This window comes from Athene cunicularia (assembly GCF_003259725.1).
Source record: "Athene cunicularia isolate RWA chromosome 4 unlocalized genomic scaffold, athCun1 chr4_part3, whole genome shotgun sequence".
Classification (NCBI taxonomy): domain Eukaryota; kingdom Metazoa; phylum Chordata; class Aves; order Strigiformes; family Strigidae; genus Athene; species Athene cunicularia.
The window spans coordinates 15,399,234-15,422,740 of NW_020799100.1; the positions used below are offsets into that span (position 1 = coordinate 15,399,234).

Genomic DNA, 23,507 nt, shown 5'->3' on the forward strand with positions numbered 1-23,507 from the left:
CAATTATCCTGAACTAACTGCCTCTGCGTGAAGCAGTAAACTGACAGCATGCACACACCACATGCCTAGAGCAAGCCAGAGAAATACCACAAAGCTAGCGGGGTGCAAAATTTGAGGCAATGCCACACAGAGCACTAAATTTAATTTAAACAGAGAGAGAGAGAGATTGCTTATGTGATGGATAACTGCTCTGACAGTAAAGCAGCCACCTACACAGACTCACCTGGAATCCTTTAATTCAGTAACAAGTAGACACCCCTCATCACTCTTCAAATCACCTCCATTCATAAACACTTCACTGGCCTTCAACTCTGACACATCTTGTTCCTCAGATTCTGTAGAGATCAAGCTATGCGCAGTCCCTAAACAACCCTCTGCCTCCCCCTTGACTTCCTGGGCTAAGTCAATGCCATTTAGCTTTCCTGGAAGCAGGGCGGGAAAAAAAGAAAGAAAGAAAAAAGATGACTTTCAGTAACAGAACTGCTATTCTAAATGAGTAAAATTCAAGTGTCAAAATGACTTTTCCTAGTCAAAGTTCAAGGCACTTGGCTTCAAGAGATTAATTTCTCTACAGACAAGCTGCCTATAACAACATGAAATTTGTTATCCATCTTTAAAAATACACTTGTAAAATGAAAGCACGCTGCCTGCATTTCACACTCAAATCACTTCTGTATTTGATCATTTTGTCTGTCTCTTGTGGTACAAAACAGACAATGATCTACTCTCTGTTCAAGCCGAGAGTCTCCCTGGCATTTCTGGGACTCGCATCTCTGACCATCACAATGCTATTACGTGAGTGACCTTTTTAACAATTCTTAAACATCACTGAGACACTGACTGCCACTTAGACCTGACTCATCAAGTTTCCTTACCTGGTTGATCAGTCTTCTCAAGACCCAACTCTTCCTCCTCTTCAATGTCCTCTCCCTCCATAGCCTCAGAGGCAGACTTCCCTTCATTCTGCAACTGAATTGCCAGTGTTATTCAGAACAACTCACTACCCTCTGGTTTCACAAATGGTTCAGTCACAGCTCCCATGCAGGACTATTCTGCGCCCAGCAGTGAGGCCACACTAGTCCAAAGGCTAACAGACAATCAGGTCACCCAGCAACACATGTTCTGCTGAGCCACAGCCTGTACAGGAATGTGTGGGACCCACTTCCATCTCCTATCTATGAACTATTCCTGAGTTCCTTTTCCTCTCATTTCTCCCAGGTGTGTGCTAAACATATATTGATTTTCGTTCAGAGGAGGACAACTACTCCTCAACATAATACATGTAATTTACCACAAACCTTAGGTCACTACCTTAACAAGAATACATCCAGTTTACTGTAGGAATCCAAAGGCCATCCAAGATTTGCTTCAAGCAAACAGATGAAGCCAGGAATTTAAGTTTTCTGTGGAAAAGTAGCCCCAGCAGAATGCATACAGGGTTTCTTTAAAAAATAATCTATTATTAATCAGTGTTATTTTTAACCAATCTGCAAGTGACAAGGCCAGATCTTATTGTTTCTTTATGTCTTGAACAAAAATGCATCAAGGATTTCTTGTCAGACCAAGCAAAGCAGAAGAATGTGTGCAATGGAAAGCTACTGAAAATTATTCTGGTGCACCAGAACTTTGCACTTCACGTGGAAGCCAGTTTGCGTAAGGGTAACAGCGGAAGACAGGATACAAGGCAAAGCCTTCTCTGGGAAGGACCTGTTCTGTCATTATACAGATCCAAACAAAAAAGTACCTTGGATTCATTTTGATCTGATTTTCGTGTTCTTTTCATTATTTCTTCGATTCTCTGTTAAAACAGGGAAAATATTTCCAATGACATACAGAGCTTTACATTTCAGCATCCTGGTTTAAAATTTCATCTTTCATAAATTTACTACTTTATTCACTGTTCTTAAAGCTCACAAGGCAGAGCTGGCTTTTTTTTAAAAAAAACACACTACTTCTATTTAAATGCATCTGAGACTGTTTGCCTGTTCAGTTTAACACTTCAACCACTATTTCAGGCTGAGAAACCTTTCAGCTTTCAAAACAGTATACCTTTTTTCTTTCAAGCCTTTCCTGCATATTTTGCTGCATAATCCTCTCTCTTTCCAGCCGCTGTCTTTCAGCTTCTTCTTGAGCTTTTGCTTCAGCTTCTTCTCTCTGAACATAAAACAAGAAGAGAGCACCCAGTGCATAACTCAGTCCCAAGAGTCAAAAGCAGAGCTGTTACAGAGATGGTGGTTCAACACAGACAGGAACATCAGACAATCAGTATTTAACATTACCATACATTTAGCTAAATGCCAATTACCCAGCTACTGACATGAAGCATATATTACTATGACATTCAGAAACTGATCTAAAAAGAAAAACGATGTGCATAGCTATATTGCGATTATGCAAATGTTCTGAATGTTTTTGAGCTATGCAGGGTTTAAACTATACTTCAGGATATAGATTTGTCTAAGGATGATAATTTCTAAAGTAAGACAGCAATTAAACTCTAAATGTGGCAAGGTTAACTTAAAAATCTTGGCAGTCAGGTATTACTACCAAGATACTTGGTACTGAACAGCTTCTGTTCCTTCTACACTGAAAAAATCTTTTCCAATATGACTAGAAAGAAGATAGAAGCATAGTTAACACTCTGAATAATTGTTACAAACTTAAAGAAGCTTTTAAGGAAATGTTCAGACACATGTCAATGCTATCCATAAGACACAGCTCTTTAAACACAAATAATTTCATTGTAAAATTGCTCTCATTTTCAAAATTAATGTCATTTAAAGAAAGTCCACTTTCTGCAAAACAGCTTCCTTCAGTCAGAAGGATGCCGTTGTAAAGGTACAGGCACTAGCTGTGGAAGACTATTTCACTACCAAAAAGCAGACTGTGAAACAGTACCAATCTTTCTTTTAAAGGAATCAAGAGCAAGCCAGATGACTTTCCAGACAGACCAGCTCCTTATAATCTGTAGCAGTAAGCTGGTAAAGTGGGCTCAGTACAAATATTTTATGTATGCAAAATAGCATCCCAGATGGCTAAAAAATTTTCCAAAATATCTGCTTCTGTCCCACACTTAAATTTAACAAATGTTGGAAAAAAAGATCACATAGACTAGGGCAAGGAAAGGACTTCAAGACATTCTCAAAACCATCTCAGACAGGATGAACTCTGCTTTACATCATTCCTGTCAGAGATTTGTCAAAACTGTTCTGTGAAAGAAAAATCAAAGACAACCCCCTCAAAAACACGTCAGCAGCTTGTATGGGGAACACAGTTGAAGCCTACAGATATGCAGACCTGGTGTTGAAGCTCTGCAAGTTTTTCCTGCTCTTCCTGTTCACGGCGGATCCTCTCCTCTTCAGCTTGTTTTTGTTGTTCTTCATAAGCCAGTCTCTTTACTTCCTCCTGCTTGCGGAGCATCTCCTCCCGTCGTGCTTTTTCCTCAGTTGCTCTCTTGGCCATTTCTTCTTCTCTGATTCTAGTGTTTCCAAGATACAAAATACTGACTGGATATTTATTTCTTTAAAAGCGTGCACACACATGAGAGAAAGAACTAAGTTATCCAATCGCAAAATTACTGCGTAAAGATACGTTGCTTCTGGTGTGGATTTACAAATCCAGACAAGTCAAAGGATAAAGCAGAATAACATGGAAGAAATTGTCTATGAATACATAAATGTTCTTTGCTGATTAAGTCAAGGCCAAGGCAGGTTGCTCCAACAATGGAATGTTTGACTGAGAACTGGATTAAGCGACAATTTAATAAATACCACCTGAATCCACAATGTGAATGAAGCTTTTAATGACTGTGAAACATAAATCTAGCAGATTTCCTAAAAGACTGTTTCTTCCACAGTCCAAATTCCAGAGATATACTGAGGTGTACAGTGCCAGACCATGCAGATGTACACAACAGATCTGATGACATATTTCTGATAAAACATCTATAGCAGACTATATGCAAGTTTATGACAGCTTTATACCCGTGAGTGGAAAACAGACAAAATCTGATGTTTCATCATGTTCACAGAAACACAGACAGGTGACCCCTGATCTGGAATAAAGTTATTCAGCACAAAGTTAATAATTTATTTTTAACAACTTCTATGTAGTGAACCGAATGCACACTGATTTATCACTTTGAATTAACTGGCTGCAACATTTCTGATTCAGATATCATATCACTAACATGAGATTTAATGTCAAACCACTGCCCGAGTTCATCAAAGGAAAGTTGAATACAGAGAGGTTGGCTATTTCAAGACAAATACAAACCAACCAAATACAAGTGGTGTTTTGAAATAAAAGCACCACTAGTGACTAGAAGGAAAAAAGAAGCAGTGACTTGCACAATGACCATGCATTACACATATACTTAGACACAGATTAATGATACACACAGCAACCTGCCCCATCTCAAATGGTGCCAGTGCCTGTCTCTGCTTCAGGAACTGCAGTAAGATTTATAGGAACTTAAATTAAAGCTCAGGAAACATATACAGCTGGAGTATCCGTTCCAACCACACCCACCACTGAAAGCAGCCCTTCCTTCTCCTGAATTGTTACCTTTCCTCTTCCTGTCTCTGAATTCTTTCTTGGTCTTCACGCTCTCTTTGCTCCCGTGCTAGACGTCGTTTCTCTGCCAAGATTTTAGCAGCTTCTTCAGCTGTGGTGGTCCCTGCTACTGTTTTGCTACCTGATTCTGCAAAGGTTAAAACAAACCGCTGTTAAAAAGCCCCAATAATGTAAAATTAATAAAAATGTTATCACTGTGAAATGCAATTTTTCTTTTGGCTAGCTGAGCTGCTATCTCTTTGATCAGTGCTCATCACTGAGCGAGTACACCCTGTATCGAAAGGCCCACAAGAGCCAAAGGGGAGTCCTAAAGAGATGAAGAGCCACAACGTCTCACTGACACTGAAGCAGTAACAACTCATTTCAACTACACTGATCTAGCCATATTCCAGACTATGCAGTTATTCTCCAATCACCACAGCACTTAAAAACATGTGTTTCTGAAGAGACACGATTTTTCTCTAACACTTAAAAGTGAAATAAATACTGCTTTAGGAAATACACTTAACTTCCTTCTGATAAAACCCAATGCACATGACCCTAAAGACAGAATACTATTTTTTTTTTACTTCTCTTGTTTCAAAACATTAATAACCATGCCTTTATAGAGTATCTTAGGGCGCAAATAATCACCATTTTATCTGGCCCTGAACGCACATACTAATGACTTTAGCAGTACCATATTTCTACACATTTTAGCAACAAATCAATTTCCAATTACACGGAGATTAAAACACCTCCAACCACCAGGTTAGTAGATATTTGTACAGTCCTGCAGTTTATGTTTCTTCATGTTCTGCCTGGTGTTATGATGTCTGAACATCAGATGTACTATTATAAATTAACATTAGGAAAAGAAACCCACAACCCTTACCATCCAGTTGCTCTCAATATATACAGAACTAGAATTTTTATCAGTAAATTCCACTCTCTAGAAATACTACTGTCTGAATTAATCATATGAATATTCAGAGAATTAGCTCTTGGTTTCAGTAGAGCAATAGTGTCATAATGTTGGTGAGGACCTGCCTTTCTTTTTAATATTTGACAAATCAGCACATACATGTTTGCTTAACATCTGCGAAGCCTTCAAGTCAAGGTAATTTTAATGAACAATGACATCAGGGCTTGATCAATTATTTTGCTTCTGACCTAAAGACGAATCATCGAAAACACAATGCCATCATTAGGAACATTAATACCTGAAAAGCTGCTTAAGCCTCATGGACACATAATCACTACCTGCAGCTGTAGGGTATAATTACACAGAGTAAACCCTCAGCAGCTGAATCAGAGCAGTGTTCTGTGCATAAAAGTTGTTCTTGCAGTCCTAGGAAAAGTATTCCAGCACTGATGGACTGCAGTCACAGAGAAGTTTTCTAATATTTAGATTTATCCAATGCTGAGAAAGAAGCATCTCCCCAGAACACACAATGCTTCTGTTTTGGGCACAAATGCAGTCCTGTCAGTACAAACAAGAATCAGACACGACAGTTCCAAATTTAAAGTCAGTCAAAAGGGGTCCTACTCCTCCTCTTCCTCCTCCCTGAGCAGGAAAGACCACTTCTTTGCAATTAAAAAACCATTAGCAGGATCTGCCTACTCAAGAGTTGCATGTCTTCCTACATTTGGCAATTTTTTGATTTAAAGAAAAGGAGGGAAGATTTCATTTAATGTTGCCAGTATACAGCCATGAAGAAATCAAAATGTCTCTCTTCCCCTCTACCACTTGAGTGTCTTGCTAGTTTAGTCAAGTCACTTTTTACAGCAGAGGTCATCTTCTATTATGCACTTGTACAGCAACCAACACAACAGTCCTCTTTTAACATCACTGGAACCTCAGTTGTATAAAACTGGTTGACATTTAATGTCAGGTTTAACCTATTTCCCCACCCCCACCCCAAATGAACCTAAATAAGACAACTTAATCCTCAGCAAGAAGCCTAAAGGTTTTAGGCTTTTAGGTTATAGGGTTATAACATGATAACGATCCTTGAAATATGATGAATATCTGGTATGGAAAATGCTAGAAGAAAATTACAACAATTCAGATCACCACAGATATGTAAAGAACAGGGCATAAAGACAAAAGAAAGGGTAGGACCTCAAGACTACAGGGGACCTTCCCATTGAATTTTCACTTTTGAAGCTTCACTGATGTTTTCCATATGGTTACTTCAATCGTGCTTTCATCTCCATGCACCCCTTGTATAGTCTGTTTCCATAGGGCTTGGGATTTCCCAATGGGATTGCTAACATGCCCTAAGATTCTTCCAGCATTTTATACTCATCTCCATTTTTCTTGTACTCCCACTGTCATTCTTGGTCTTTTCCTCAAAGTACCTTTTCATGATGAAAGGGGAAAGAGGGAGATAGGCAAGAGAAATGTCTCAGAACAATTGTGAAATTAACAGTTGGATGGAGGGAAGATTCCAACACATTTCAAGGCAAGTAATTTATTCACAATTAATACAGGAATCATATTCCAAAGCCTTCACTACCCAGATACAGAAGAATGAGGCTCCATGATAGTTTATTACCTATCATCATGCATAAGGTGAGAGCTCATGAAGGAGCACTTCTTATGCTTTAAGTTGAAACAAGCCTTTTAACTCTCAGAGAAGCTGCGAAAGGCTGCTGCCAGAAATGACAACTGCTCCAAGTCACTGAAAAATAAAAAGTGTTTTACTGCAGAACAGTATATTTTAGTAGGAAGACACAAAAAACAAGACAAAAACTTGATTGCCGTCTGTCAGCAACAGGCAATCAAGTTTAGTTTGAAGGAGAAGAGACTGTATGAAGATACAAGTGCACAAAGCTGAAATTAGGTTGAACCTACAAGACCTAGAGACTGATTTGCCACATGCCATTCACTGGTGCGCTCTGACTTCAGAAGCTGTCTGGAATATGGTATTGCACCAACCCACAGGGTGAACTGCCTACACAGACATGTAAAATGAAAACTGCCTTGAAAATTGAAAGCAACTTTTTCTTTTTAAGATTTTGCCTCACTTTGCAATATTGCAGTGTACCAAAAACATTTGAAGAGATAAATGAAATAATCTCTAAGTTGAAGAACATGCCCACTATTTCCTTATCTTCTGTGTGTCGAAGAATTCTGCGATTCTGTGATTCTGTGAAAGAGAGCTTCACCAAGCCCCAGCACGAATCGCTACAAAGATGACCAGCTTGGAGATTAGCAATAAAATAAAATGAAAACAGATAAACTGGGTTAATACAGTTCCAGAAGTCAGCGTAGAGAGGAGACAGGTGGGGCATCCAGGGAACAAGAACACCTGTTCTTGTTCCAGAACAACTGGAAGATCCAGAAATAGGACACATTGTTATGGAGGTTTCAACCAACCGATGACATTGATCACAATTAATTATGCCCCCTCTGAGGCATGCAAGACATTTATCACAGTAATGTAGCACATCGAGGGATGGACATTCTGACTGCAAAGATAAATGACGTGATACCAAAGACTGATGCGCAGCTTGACACAAACATCCACATTTGGGTATGACACTGGGCTTCCTTCTAGAGGAGCACATGCTCAAAGAACTGTACCATAAACGAGTTTGTCAGCTGAAGCTGACTAACACTATTTCATATCCAACATTGAGCAGTGTCAGGAAGAGCCTCAGAAGTAACAGACAACTGCAGCAGCTGAGGAATGCACAACAGGAACGTACATGCAGTAACGTGCAGCAAGCGTATGTTCCCACTTACCTTGAGTCTGAAGGATTTTCACCTCCAGTACTGCCCACTGGCTGCAGCTTAAATTCCAGAGATCCCTCCTTTTCCCGTTAAGCATCCCCTATGTCCTTCTCCAGAGAGAAGTGCCTGCCAGACCTCATCAGAAGGCTCTCCCAGATTCTGTTCTGGAGATGGCAGATGGTGTTCTTCCAGTAAGAGGGACAGAGGCTGTGCTTACTTGGCACGATGAAAAGGACTAGGAGACTAATTGCTTATCCAGTGTATGGCTCTCCTTAATCTACCAAGATAATTTCTCAGTGTGACCTGTGAACTGACCACCTTTTCCTGAGGCAACAATGATTATACATTCATTAGAATAGAGACAGAGGCAGCCTTCTAGCTTTGGGAAAACTGGCTCTCAGCCTGCCATGCACCGGTAGCTGATTTATTCCTCCAAGCAGGTCTCTACACAAGCAATTTTAAGAACTACCAACTGGACTGAAAGACCTTTGCATAGTTTAACTATTGACTTTGCAAACCTTAGCTAGTAGATCTCTCAGCTAATGTGGCTGAAGTCCAAAACGCAAACAGGATTTCTGCTTTTCCTAAAATAGTACAAACAGTAATATCGAAAGCTCCTGACTTAAATCTCTAAGTTAAATAAACCAACTGCTACACTAAAATCCACACTCAAAAGTCATACCACATAAAATTGTATAAATAATCAGCAACAAACAGCTTCTGCCTTAAAGCATCCTACCCTCCAGTGGTCTGCCTCATGCATGAATTATCTCACCATTCCTAGCACACACTGGAGACGTCTCGAATAAGAGTGCATCAGTCACTGAGAAATGCTCACCTTCTTTGGTTTTTGTGCTAGCAGCTACCGCATCCCTGTCCGAGACTGGTAAAGCACCTTGCTCTTGTCCTGTTCCTTCTGTGCCCTTATCCTTTGGTTTGCTCTCTGCTTCAGTTTTCTTTTTGGTAATGTTTATAACACCTGGTGTGAGAGGTGGACGTTGGATGGGTGCTGGTTTAGAGACTGGAGTAGGAGATGGTGGCCTTTGTTTTGACACGCTAGGCGAAGGTGGGCGAGTCTTTTGCCTGTTGAAATAAACATTTTTCAAAACTTCAAACACGCAGCTGAGGACAGCAGTTTACTTTGGTAAGTTTACATTATGTACCTTGCTTTTAAAAATAAATCCACATGCAAAATACTGGTGCCTTCCTCATAAAACTCAATATAGGATTCCAAAATACCCTGTGCACCTGGACTTGCTACCTGGGGGCTAACATCAAAACAGGTCTGCTAGCCTTGACCTCCATTTATTCCACATCAAGGATGAACCCTGTGATTCCAATCCAAGAAACCTCCTACAAAAATACAGGCAGATGAACATATTCAAAAGCTCACATGTTCCCTGTTGGTTTCACTGCACAGACTACAGAAAGCCAGGGTGTATTTTGTCTGCACAAAAGAGACAAAGGTTCACGTAAGGGCTGCATCCCCACTGTGGAAAAGAGAAATTGGATCAAAAGAGAAGTCCTTATGTGTATAAACATGGCAAAGCATAGGTCGTCCAAGTGTTGACAGCCTGTCTGAGGCAGGAAGCAGCCTTTATGTTCTTCTGAATAAAGGAAGGTATTTAACCTGGACACATACCTAACTGCAGAAGGTGAGGGAGGGCGCTTCACCAAATTAGCAGGAGAAGGGGATCTTCTACGGGCAGACACAGATGGAGACGGGGAGGGAGGGCGCCTTAAACCAGAACCTGGGGACGGTTTTTCTGTTTCTGATTTCTAAGAAAATACATAAAAACAAAATAATGCTCACTCTCTAGAACACTTTACAGACAGAGAAGCTGCTACCACAACAAACATATAATTTCTCAACAAGACGTACATTTCTTTTATGTTTTAAAACACAGACCCAGTCAGTAGGTTAACTAAATTGAACTTTGGGAACCATAAGCAGCAAACAGCACATCTTTAAGGTACCAGGGAGATCAAGGACCATAAAATCCCAATTTCATTTCAATACTGTGGTTTTGAAGCAAATGCTATTGAACATTTCAATAAGCAAGGAAACTGTCGAAACAGGATCCCGTCCTGAGCTGTTCCACCCCTTTCCCCCCTCCTGATTAATACAAACCTAATTCATGTGGGTCTTCAACAAACCTGGGTTGAATCTGGTGAACTTGCATCAGATGAAGATACAGAAGATTTCAATCTGTCGATGCTACGACTGCGCACGGGCACTTTAGGAGATGGGACTGAGGAATTGATGGAACTGGCTGAAGCTGAACGAGGACAGAGGTGAGATTCTATAAAAGTTAGGAATTTGACAAGACAAAACGAGAACCAAGTGCACAGCATAAGAACAGAAGAAAAAGAAGAGGGAGAAAGAGAGAAAGAAAGATTGTGTGTGTTAGAAACCATACAGGGAAACACCACAGGCAGTGCACATTGCAATGGGTCATGGACACAGACGCCACCACCACACGATTAGTACTTTGGAAGCAACAAGCACCAAGAATAAAACCATTGTGAAAGCAGCAGTCTGGAGTAGATAAAAATAAAATGATTTTCCAAACAATGTCTAAATTGCAATACACCAGTGTTACTTTAATTTTATTCAAGCTGCATCTAATCACAAATACTTGTGTTTTAACGGCTTAGCATCTCTCTTTACAAGTTCTTCATGGCAGGTTCAAATTTTAAGCATGTTTTGCCCAAAGTCAGGGATGAAATCATATAATCATCATAGAACTATAGCACAGCTTGGGCTGCAGGGACCTTAATGATCACCTGTTTCCAATGCCCCTGCCATGGGCAGGGACACCTTCCACCAGACCAGGTTGCTCCAAGCCCCGTCCAATCTGTCTTTGAACCCTTCCAGGGAGGGGGCAGCCACAGCTTCTCTGGGCAGCCTGTGCCAGTGTCTCACCACCCTCACAGGAAAGAATTTCTTCCTTCTTTTTAGAGTAGTTATAAAGCAGCATTGCATTAGGAATCTGAGCATTACTTTACAAACTTTCCTTGTGAAATAAGTATTTGTGCAACATTATTTTATTCTACTTTCCCTTTCTGCCCATTACTACATATGTGTGCCTTTTATCTGCATTAACAAATCAAAATAGGTGGTGTAAAAGAAATCTATCAAGATAAAAAGGTCAACCATTAAACTAAAATACCTTTCCTACGTGAAGTGTAAATCTCTTCACATGTAAGATATTGACTAAAAAAAATTATATCGTGTAATTACTTTCTTCACTAGCATAATTATAGATGGATAAGCATACATAGATGTAAAAATGTACTTCTGAAACTAGATACTGGATTTTTCTATAGTCTGAATACATTGTGACAGATGCCAGCACTTAATTTTGTAACTTTACGGAAAATACATTTTATTTTTATATTTACAGCATTTGTGCAAGGAGAACTGCATTCTGTTTGTGCATAGTTTGTGCTAAAGCACAGGCATGTTTCTACTGAAATGAAGAAAATACCTTTAAGTAAACTGATGAAATAGTAAAAGTTATTCACTGTTGCTGAATTAAAGATAAGTCACATGCTGTCAGTAACAGTGAAAAAGATGGTATTTCCCCACATGACATGAATTGAAGTATTCATGGTGAAATAAAAATGGCACATAGACAGGTGTGCAAAAATATGACCACTGACTACAAACCGAAAAAGTAAAAACCGGTTACCACACAAGGTGAGCAGTGTAGAAATGTCACCATTACCAACAAGGACCAAGTTAAATGGCATAAGATAAAAAACAAAGATGGAAAAACATACTTAAGAGGAAACAAGCAAAACTGGGAACGCAAGTTGTAAGATAAGAGAGGAGAAAAGACTCCATATTGGTTCCAGATATGCATTTACTGGGGCGTTATTACAACCAAGATCAGTTATAAAACATGTGGGATGCAGCTAGGGCTTGCCCACAATCCAGAGATTCCTGTGCTAGTACTAAATTGAGCCACAGTGTGGCCTTGTCAGCTCAGTCTGGACCAATATAAAATTGCTTGAGCCAGCCAGGGTTTCTCTACAGTATCTTCTTCTAGTATGCCTCTACTTCTACAATCAGCCTGAGCAAAGCCAGCTCAGGGGTCCCTGTCTATTAAGATAACCCATTTGTCATGTTCCTACAAGAGTTTCTCCCCCTAAAGAAATTTAGGCTTTGCACTTATTCCTTTCAGCCTCCTTTGAAAGAATATGTTTATTTGTGTTCTTCTCCTTTCATTTCCTAGCACTGTTCTCTGAGCAGTGTATCTCAGATTCATTTGAGGGTACACCCAAATGCAGATCTCTGTCAGTTAAAAAAAAAAAACCACACAACAAACCACCACAAACAAAACCCAAAATGAACACCAGCATCCTGTTCTCTGCAGAGCAAGTAAACTGGCACTGGAGTTTAAAAGCCAGTATTATTCTACGGTTTTGTAAAGTAAACATGCAACACAGCATATAAATTGGTTATTACTGACCAAAGAAAATACTGGATAAGTAGTATTAACCATGTATTAACTGTCTGATTCATACTGAAGTGTAGCATCGTTAGCGACTATCATGTAAGTTCTTGCTTGAAGAGAAACTGCATAAAACCTTCAGGCTTTGCTGCCCTCCTGTTACCTGAGGGATCTTGTCCATCAGCCGATAATGTAGCAGCACTTTTACTCCTAGCTAAGGAGGCCTGTGTGGGGGCGAGGAGGCGACTGATTACGCTACTGTCCAGAGGACTGAGCTGGGAACGACGAGCTAAATGATGGGAACAAATCAAAAAGGATCCAACATGAAATCATATAATGAAAAAGACAAGCAGTACAAAGCAAAGGAAGACTGTGAGCATTGTTGCAAATCATAACAGTTTTGGAAGAAAAATACTGAAGTCATGGAGAGGGAAATCCAAACTAAAGGCACAGAAGGGTTAAGAACTGCAATCTCTTACGTTGCACTTCTTGTCCTCAGTTTGCTTAATACTAATCGTTTTAATGTGCAAAAACTGGCATGCGTATGACAGAGGCGAATGCTGAAGTCAGTCAAAGTATGAAAAGTTTTTGACACAGCTCTTCAGAGCTACATTCTCTAGATTCCAGAAAAGGCTGTTCTGACATAATAAACAGAAGACTTGCAAGTCAAAGCAAATGGTTATCATCAGGCATCATCTGCACACACAAATTCACATGGACAGCACCCATCATCCTTCCATACAGGAAAGATGCTGAAGCAGAATATAATTTCCACTGTTGGCAACAGCTGCTAAAAAGGAAAGTTTCAGAGTTGCTAACTCAAAGAGAAAAATGTGTTAGAAAAGTTGCTAGTCTTCAGCTTTAGGAAGAGTTCCTAGAAGAGAGGTTATTTGTAACCTAGTGGGGAATACACAGACCAAAACAGACTGAAGTGAGAACAGGTTTCTTCCTTCATTTGCATGCACAAAGTTTCGGCTAGCAGCAGGAACAGAGAAGTTGCTTTCAAACTGAATAATGAAAGAGAGCTTAAAAAGCAAAGGTGAGATTTAACTAAGAAGTGAACATATCAGTGACATTTTTACTGTATCTTACATTTAAGCCTACCAGCTTTCAAATATGTCTCTCTCTCAAGCAGAGAGATATTTAGCTCTCTACTTACGGTGCCATTTAGCAAAGTCAAAGTCCTTCTTACAGGATTTCTTATTTGTCCAAAGGGAGAAATTCAATCTTTACCATTTACAATTTTATCTTTACCACTAGGCAACTAATAAAGCCATTAAAAAGTCCTAAAAATTTAAGAACCAAGGAAACTAGTGAATGTAAGTCTATCCAAACTTTACTATGAATGGCTTTAAAAAAATAATTCAGCTTTATGAAACAACCACCTGTTTTTTCTTCCTTTTTCACTTTTTCTAGTTCTGGAGAGGATTGGGGTTTACTACTCATTCTATTCAAAGATGTGCTCCTCTTCTTTTCTGTTCCTCCTAGAGACCAAGCGTAAGGAAGATTATTTTTAACAAGATATTTATATGTATGATTTTCTAAACTGCCATTCCCATGCTTTGCTTTTGCCAGTCAGCTAAAACCACTGACCTATCATTACGAAGCACTATTTTCTCATGATCTAAATGGTTTGGCTGCCATTTGTCTACTCTCCCCCCACCCTTCCATTTTTCAGGCTGGTTTACAGACAGTTACCCAGTATCTGGCACTGCAACGTGTGTAATGATATTTATGCCACAGCACATAGACTGCATGCACAGCAGTGAAAGCCTGAATAAAAACATTTATAATAAAACTGGGACATGGTTTAAAGTTAACTTCAAATATCCCATTTACTGCCTCCCAACTCTCAAAACAAACTGGTTTCTAGCACCTTTCTGTTCCACCTGCGAACCTTTGAGTGCAGACTGCTGAGAATGTAGAGGAACTTTGTTATTCAGTCTGTTTAATGAGGCACTTCTCTTTGTGGTACCTGGAAGTGAAAGCGCATGGATTAATTATGCTGAAAAGCCTAGAAGTCCCCTCCAACACCTGCCCCACTTCCCTAAGATACAGAAGAGTAATTAGGCCAATTTATAGTATGAATACTTCAGAAGGAGAAAAACTGGATCAGGGAAGAATTACTCTATATAAAGCATTATTTCTTACATTCCTATATGTTACTGATCATAATAACAGTAGGATGCCAGTCTCAACAGACTTCTTGTCTGACCTACCGAGGCCATTCTTGTAAGCCTTTAAAAATAAATATATAATTTTAAAAGGCCATTGCTCACGTTCTGTATGGGTAAGAGTGAGCTCAGAATTAACACAGAACACAGGTGATTAAATACTCCACTGATCCAGGGACAGGCATCTTCCTCCCCTTTCCGCATTCTGCTCCTCCACCTTCCCCGGCACACACGCACAGCAGAAGCAATCTGGTTAGTTCTGCGCCTGTATTTTCTGTCATCTGAATTTAGACATCTTTTACAAAACGTCCATTTCTTCCTGAGTGCCAGATCAAGAGTACAGAATCGCTCTAACTTGCTGTAATGATCTAAACCTGTCAGTTAGTTGACCTCTACACCCTGACTATGTGGAGTCCTGTCCAAATTTCTTGTATTTCAGGCCACCTGAGAATTTTTCCTCCAAAGCAAACAAGGATTCATAAAGGATTTCAAGGTGTAACAGTAAATTTGAGAGCAATCCCAATTAGTTGATAATTAGTGACCTCCTGTGTTAGTGGCTTAATTTGTACTTTGCAGCCCTGTTTCTGACTCATACTCAGAGCTGAACCCTACAGACACATTATATATAAATATCATTTTAAATCACCAGCAGTCTCCAGTGACTCAGAGCCCCTGCAGCTATGTCAGTATAGATATATTCACTGATTCCCCTCCCAGGCATACAGTGTAGAAGTACAAGCTTTTCTGCTGCATCACCTTCCAACATGAACCAGCAAAATCACTGTTAGCTGTGTCCATGTTAGGGATTCTTCTAGCACAGCTCATTTGATCAAAGGCTGCAGATTGACAGAACACTGCAGCATAGACCTAGTTGAACCTGTTTTTGTATTAAACAGGTCTTAGCTTATTCATGCTTTTCATCATTTTGGAAAAAAACCCCAAACATTCAGGATATAGGCAGGCTCCTATGAAACACTGAGAAGATTCCCCACAAGGAAATCTCAGGCTAAAACAATATGATATGTGCTCATGCAAATAATTTTTATTTTTATTAACAAGATTAGGATATTTTCTTCTGTTTCATAATTAGTTGTTTGGGTTTTTTTTTAATTTGGAAAAGGCAGATTGCCATGATTTACAGAAAATATTGCGATGAGGCAGAGGGGAGGAGGCAGAAGGGAAACTCACATGTACAGGTTTACCAGAAAGTGGGAAAAACAGAGATCTATCTTATTCTCTACATGTTAAGACTAGTTACATTGAGCACATTTTAAACATGATACGCTGCAGTCAGGAGCTCCATCCACTCCAAAGTTGCAATTCAAAATGAGATTGTAAGCCACAGAAATTGGTAGACAATCTCTAGAGTGCAAACACTTAGAAACCCTTAAAAAAATTAAACTGAAGAAATAGTTGGCTTCCAGGCCATTTTTATTCCTTGGTAGTCACTGGCACAGTAAGTAGCCCAGAATAGTTGCAAGCAGTGGCATGCACTAACAGTTTAAAAAATACTTAATTTACGTATCAGTATCAAGATTACACTAATTTACTGGGCTAGGAAACAGTGTCAGAGCTGCACACTATGGCTACGGTCATGCTAGAACTCCAGGCCAAAACAAAACAATCTCTTCCCACCCAAAAACCTCCCACAGGTGTCAGAGTTTTTCATGCATCCTTCTCTATTTGCTCAAAGCAGAATTCTAGTATTAAAAAGAAAGTGTTTATCTATAGGGTACAGGACTGGCACAACAGAAAGATGTCAAAACTAAGTTGATTTTTTCCTTCCCACAGGCAATCAAAGGACTGAAGCTGTCTAACTAAACAAGGCAAACTTTATTTTTGTACTATTTCTATTTTGCTGAAATTTTAGGCTGTGATTTAAGGCATGCAAACCCGTAATGATGTGACATGATTTGTGAATCAATCATCCACCAAGATTTGACTTTAGTAAGAGAATTACAGAAATGAAAAATAAAAAAACAGCAATTTTTACCGTTACTCTTCTCCTCTAACAGAGATCACATCAACTGGGCCAAAGCCCTGAACAGTCAAGCTGGATTAACAAATTGCATGAAATGCATTTGAGATCAAAATATTGAGTTACACAGCAAGGGAGGAAGGGGAGTTTCATTCCACCTCCTGTCTCCTCCCCAAATAAGCAGCACACCTGCTACCAGCAGACACTATACAAACACTTACTTCGATCCGAAGCATTTAAAAGCGCTGCAGACGATGACAAGCGTTTATTCATGACAGCTTCTGTCTGTTTGAGGTTTGCTGTGGAGGTGGACCGCTTGCTGGCTGTGTAAAGAAGAGCTCAATTTAGAGAGGAATAACCTTTCACACACCGCTGGGAGCTAACTTTTGAAGTATTACATCCTGAAAGGTATTTCCAGTTTTGCTTAATGAGAAACAGAAGTAATTTTTTTTTTTTGTGAACAGACTTGATACAATTAGCACCAGTTGTAACGTGCACAGAAGAGTCATTTAGTTCAGTGGAGTCGTGCCAAGATTTTATGCATATGTATGCAAACAAGTAATTTTTAAATCCTGTGCTCCTAATACGTAAAGACAAAAGCTGCTGAGGTTGTGTGTTGTTACCAGACTGGTAAGATAGAGAAAGTAACAACAAAACTTGAAAAACAGTAATTTATTTCTTTGTGACTTCCACATAGGTATGTCAAAACAGTTTTACAATCACTAGTTAACAAAACCAAAACAAATGCTTTTGGAGGGATAAAAGCAAGTCCTGAGGAAGGCAAGAAAGCATCCCTATTTATGATTACTTCCCAAGAGTTGCTGCAACTATTTTAGAAATTTCCAGTTTTTCCTCTAAAAGCTAGTCCTTAAGTTCACATTTCCTATCAATTTGGCAACTCTTCAGAAAAAAACTGCCACAAGAGGCATTTTTTTTTTGAATGTGTATACACACAGACATATGTACACATATAAAAATCACATCTCACATGGCAAAATTTCAAGTTTACTATGAGCCAGATAATACCTGCTTTTTCATTTTCAAATAATGTACTTTCAGGATGAACACCAACCCAGAGTGTGAAAGCCTTGGAAAAGCATGTACCTGTTGCTATGGAAACCCAAGAAGCTGAAGACAGTAATGCACACAAAGTAGTGCAGACTAGCATAATAAACATAAGAAATCCTATACATCAAACACAAGTAATCAATTTTGCTGGCATACTGGACAGCAAAGGTGATTAATGTGAACTCATTAGTGCATAAGTACCAAAGGAAAAAGCAGCACTACTCACCACAGAGGCAGTATCTTTTCCCTTTGGCCAGGGTGCTATAGCAGCTCCTTATAGCAAGAGCCAGGACATAAGGGTTCCTATGGACAGCCCTACCTCTGCACCGTACTTCTGACGTGTGTACCCAACCCAGGCCTCCTGAACTAGCGACTCCCACAAAACCATATCAAGTGAAAAGTAGATTTTTTTTTTGTAGCTGAAGCTACAGAAGTGGGAAGCTCTTGTCACAGTGAACAAGAGCAAAGTCCCCACAGGGTAAGAGGGAGAAAAGGGGATCTACTGAATCTAGTTAATAAATTAAGATCTGAGCTCAGCAGATACTTTCCCAACGTAAAAAAAAACCCCAAACAACAAACAAAAAAACCCCAACCCTAAGAAAAGGCATTTTATGAATGAAACCTGAGTACTGGGATAAATAAAACAGGCTTGAAAGGTTTTATATCCGAAAATCGGAAAAGTCGTAAGTCATGTATCTGGGTGTTTTCAAAGGTAAAGACTACCCTCTAGCGTCTGGTCTTAAAAAGAAAGCCTGGCTCCTTGCACAAGTGTGCAAGTCTAAGGCCTCCAAACATCATGGAGATGCTTCATACAAATTTCTCTTGGTTCAAATTAGGACTTCAGCAGTTGCATGAAATCTGAGATTTGGTCTATCACCTACTGAGACAAAGAGGGCAAAAAAATAAATCTTGAGATAAATTACACTGAACAAAGTAATTTTTTCTGGAAAGTTTACAGGTTCTGGAGGTGGGCTGTGCTGTTTAGTAAAGAGACAAGGGACAAAACTTCTACTAGAAGACTCAAAAGAAAAATGTATAGGCTAAATAATATGACTGTTCAGAAAAAAAATAAAGTTTCTATTTTTCAGGGGAAATGCCAGCAGTGGTGAGGGTATGAGCTAATATCTCAATTGATGCCTTGACAGAAAAAAACCTAATTGGTAAAAGGGTATTCATATAGATATTTGAGTTCTATTTTCCCCGAAATTTTTAGTTTGTATTAATTGTCTAATATCTTAAGAAGTCAATGCTTTTTTGATCAATACATTTGCAAATACATGATCAGATGGCCTCAACTTTTTCCCTACCTCATCCACAGGACAGCTCCTGCAAACTTTAAAGCTTTGGACAATTCACTAGGAGAAAAAGCTTTAGAAGACAGAAAGGATAGTCTTGAGTAAATTAGACTGGTTACATAGGTATTTTACAAAGTAACTTTGAAAAAATACCTCAAATATCTTTTGTATTTTGGGAGGAAAGCTAGAATACTTACATCAAGGGATTTGAAATGGAAGAAGCATACAGTACAAACCTCATGTAATACCAAACATCTGTATTTTTTTAATGGAAGGGGGAAAGCAAACTGTAGTAGCAAAGCCAAAGAAAGCGTATGACTGCCATGCAGCAAGGCTTGCAATTGAGTAAGGAGATGGGAAACACGGTATCTTAAGAAAACTGTTATGAGAGAGAAAGAGAGAGAGTAACTCTCAATCCTAGCTTTTCACCAAGTTTCACTGAGAGAGGGTGCTGCAGCACTCTCTGTCTGGGGTTGGATAAAATTAGACTAAATAAAATAAAGATTATCTATCTCTCACTTCCAAATTTCTACTGGGACAAGGAAGCTCTTTATTTAGAAAGGAGAGACTCTGGCAGCCCAATTTCTATTCTAATAGCACGTCTCCACTACAGATGCACCTGAACATCTAGTTTTGCTTAGCAGTCATGCTAAACCTCCTTCATTTACAAGGACTCTGTCATCAACGATGCTTTATTACAGCCTTGCCATTTCTCTTGGCAGACCACACCCTGCATGTTTCATCTTAGCACTGACAGCAATGTCATTAATGTAACATTCGACTCTGGGGCTTTCATCAATTTTTAAATTTCAGGCCATTAGTGAGGTACTTGGTACAGTCTCAGTGGATCACATTCTGTATATACATACTCCTCTATATACTGCACACTAACTCTATCACCCACAAACTCTGCTTTACCAGTCAATGTTCCTAAATCTTAGTGTTGACACAGCCAGTTCACCAAAGAACATGTCTTATTCTATATTTTTTTTGCACGGTAATATAATAGACAAGAAAGGATTTAGTCCTAAAATAATGCAAAGAATATTTTAAATCTGTTCCCCCAATGGTTTTTCATTTTAAGAAATGGAGCCTTTAATCCTAAATCTGTCACAGAAACTGATGGTGAGAAAATAATATTGTACTGAAACTTGCTCTAGACAAGCTGTTAGACAAGGTGCACTACTCAGACACAATGATGTAATGTAGTGTCATTTTTCAGAGTAAAAAAAAAAAAAGTAATTGTTGTCTTTCCAGCAATTATGCAAATATAAGGTGAAAGGGACCAAATAAGGGTATTTTAGAAAGCTGGCTGGACTTAGGCATCCTACATAATTTGGATAGATTTTAAATAACAATTAAGTGAGGAGCTCCCAGACATATGAAAAGCTGAGAATGATTCTGAAATGGGAATAAATACAAGAAGCATCAATTCAATCATGATTCTACATTATCCACCCCAGTTAAAGACAGCTGTATGTTTGAAACCTCCACATAAAATCAAACAGAAATTTAAAACAGCGTGGATGCACAAGTGTCTTAGTCAAACGCTGCACTGTTTACCTTCATAGTAATTTTTTTCAAAATTGGTGACAAATTATTCAAATTGATCTACTGTAGCTGAACTTATCTGCTCCTCCTCTTGCTACTATATGATGCATAAGGTACAGCTTAAGCACCTATTATTACATCAGGAGTATGTTTGTTGAAAGACTTTATTTTTAATGTGCTTCAGCAGCACTGAAAATCTTCCTTCATGATCAAAAGGACAGACAAAACTAATTTTCTCATATAAATTAGGAGAGAGCAAATAATGTTATGTTTGTTATAAAGTTTAGCTTTAAAATTAGATAAGGTAGAAAAGAATTGGGGAGAAAAAAATATAGTGCTTTCCTAAACATGTAAGGCAAAGTTAAATGACATTCGGTAATGTGGAATACAGTAATTGGATTTATATATGTATCCAAGGAACACATGTTAAACAGGTAAACCAATCCAGTCAAACTGGCTAATTTTGGAGAAAATTAGGGATTCATGCTGTGCACAGAAAGGGAAGAGAGAAGTTAAATAAAACACACATGCTTCTGCTGTGCTGCCAGAATAAGCCACAGTAGTTAAATCATACTCAGTCAGACTTTCATTGCATTTTCAAGTCTCATATTGTCAGTGTTACAAGACAGCTGTATTGAATTAGTAATGCTGTGAGCATGCACAGATTTTCAGAATTCAGATATAGCTGGTCTCAGCTGCGAGCTATCATCTTCAGCTAGCTACAGAAAACAATTTTACTTATTAAACATATAGCCTTGACAAATGTAACAGTGATACAAAGCATTTCTATGAATGGCTCAATCTGTGCACAGAAAAGTGCCAGAAATCCAACGAAAACACATTTAATATATAGAATTATGTTTAGATAATTGGATAGATCTGATTTTGCAAAACGCTTCATGGAAAAAAATATCAAACTGCACAAAGGACCCATTTCCTTTCACAAAGTTTCAGCAAAATATCATTTGACTTTGCAAATGTTACTTCCATTGCTGGTAAAACAAAGCAAAAAGAAAACAAACCAAACCCTACCATGTACTTTTTGTTAATTAGGAAACAATGGAAGGGTTTAAAATTGCCTTAAAAAAAGAAAAAAAAGCTTAGACTACTGAACTAATTTAAATTCAAATACATGCCACTAAGAATTTATCTTCTCCTCCCCCATGCTGTATCCAGTCATCTTTAAAACCCCAAATGCACATATTCTTTCCCTGAAAATTCCCTCAGGATGCCATGACTTAAGCTGTAGTTTAATTAGCTGGAAGGGATAGTTAAAAACATAGGGGGCTGCTTTCTACTTAGGGATCACATTTGTTGCACAGCTGGCCAAGATCCAGGAAAAGATCTGTAAGATGGTTTTCCTTAGTTTCAGAGACACAAGAACTCAAGTTTAAAAGGTTAGTAGTGAGTGTAAAACAACAGAAAAAGAACATTTTAGAAATCAATACCACCAGTTCCACCTTCATCTGTGGTCTGTTGTTCTGTAGAAGAAGAAGGTTTGTAAGCTAAATCACAAGGTCAGATAGCAAATAATGCAAGTTAACCAAAAAATGGGGAAGCTGGATATCATAATGATACTTTATATCAAAGAGCTTTCAAACATGTTATAAACAAACACAAGTCAACACTCAAGTTGACAGAAGACACTACTAAAACACAGTCAATTTCACCAATTCAGAAGATAGGCTGAATTAAAGCATTTTTTTAAAAATTTTATTCCTGAACAATAACATGTTAAGTTACTTATTGGAGGGGTCTTCCAATTAGGCAGTGCATGAAAAAATCCCCTCCACTGCAATCCTGATTTGCTGGCCTGATTTCAGAATCTTTACAAGCTGAAACAGTTAATTGTGTGAAGCAGGAAACAATCTGAGCTCAATTTAAAGACTGTTAAAATGCATCGCCCACTCTAGAATAGAGCCTATACTCAGAGAAGCTCCGACACTGCCCACTGCATCTCCTTACCCATTACTGGTCCTTCAAATAATCACTTAGCATTCTGTAACTCTAAGGGTGTGTTTAAAACATTTTAGATGTAGTATCACAGTACACTACAGGTTGTTTTTTTTCTGTTTATCATCAGTCTTAGCACACCATTACATGTATTGCATTTGAAGGACTCAGAATTATTTTAACATTACACATTACAATTCCCCTTATCTGATGGTTGGGAGCTGGTAATGCAATGCTGCCAGGTGTTGTATTTCCCATGTGGCTTCTCTCCAGCTCTTCCCAAAGTCAAAAATAACTCTAAGTCTGAGGAGCATTTCAGGGCAAGTACAGATATGATTCTTTCCCCAAGAGCTACCCATAGATCCTGTTGTAGGATCCAAGATAGGAAAGGATGACAAGGTCCCTATGAATACTGCTGCACTTGCCAGTGTTCACATACAATATTCTGTGATTTTAGCCATGCTGGAAAAGGTGCTATTTACCTGTTTTGCTCTCTGATTCTGGAGTTACAGATCCTCCCCATGACCATCTCTTCTGTCGTGTTTCCAGTCGCTGATTCCGTTCCAAGGTACGATGCATAACTGCTTCATATCGTTCCTATCATCAAACAACATCTCTGTGAAGCTTATAACTATAAAGCACAGCTATGCCAGAAGACAAAATACAGATTTTTTTTTTCCCAGTATGATTTAAAATCTGTTCCACCTATATTGCCTGAAAACAAGCTTTTTC

The 23,507-nt window shown here is 38.8% G+C and overlaps 1 protein-coding gene across 1 annotated transcript in view; it reads right to left on the reverse strand.

Annotated features, from left to right (window-relative positions):
• MAP7D3 (MAP7 domain containing 3) overlaps nt 1-23,507 on the reverse strand; it is a 46,683-nt gene that overhangs the window by 4,012 nt on the left and 19,164 nt on the right. The window contains exons 7-21 of the mRNA XM_026848809.1: nt 23,258-23,372; nt 22,271-22,303; nt 17,130-17,231; nt 14,633-14,731; nt 14,142-14,240; nt 12,920-13,045; nt 10,454-10,599; nt 9,939-10,075; nt 9,135-9,379; nt 4,567-4,702; nt 3,298-3,478; nt 2,050-2,154; nt 1,745-1,798; nt 876-969; nt 224-422 (exon numbers count right to left, since the gene is read on the reverse strand). Of these exons, the coding sequence (XP_026704610.1) occupies nt 224-422; nt 876-969; nt 1,745-1,798; nt 2,050-2,154; nt 3,298-3,478; nt 4,567-4,702; nt 9,135-9,379; nt 9,939-10,075; nt 10,454-10,599; nt 12,920-13,045; nt 14,142-14,240; nt 14,633-14,731; nt 17,130-17,231; nt 22,271-22,303; nt 23,258-23,372 (1,871 nt within the window). The remainder of the gene's footprint in view (nt 1-223; nt 423-875; nt 970-1,744; nt 1,799-2,049; nt 2,155-3,297; nt 3,479-4,566; nt 4,703-9,134; nt 9,380-9,938; nt 10,076-10,453; nt 10,600-12,919; nt 13,046-14,141; nt 14,241-14,632; nt 14,732-17,129; nt 17,232-22,270; nt 22,304-23,257; nt 23,373-23,507) is intronic.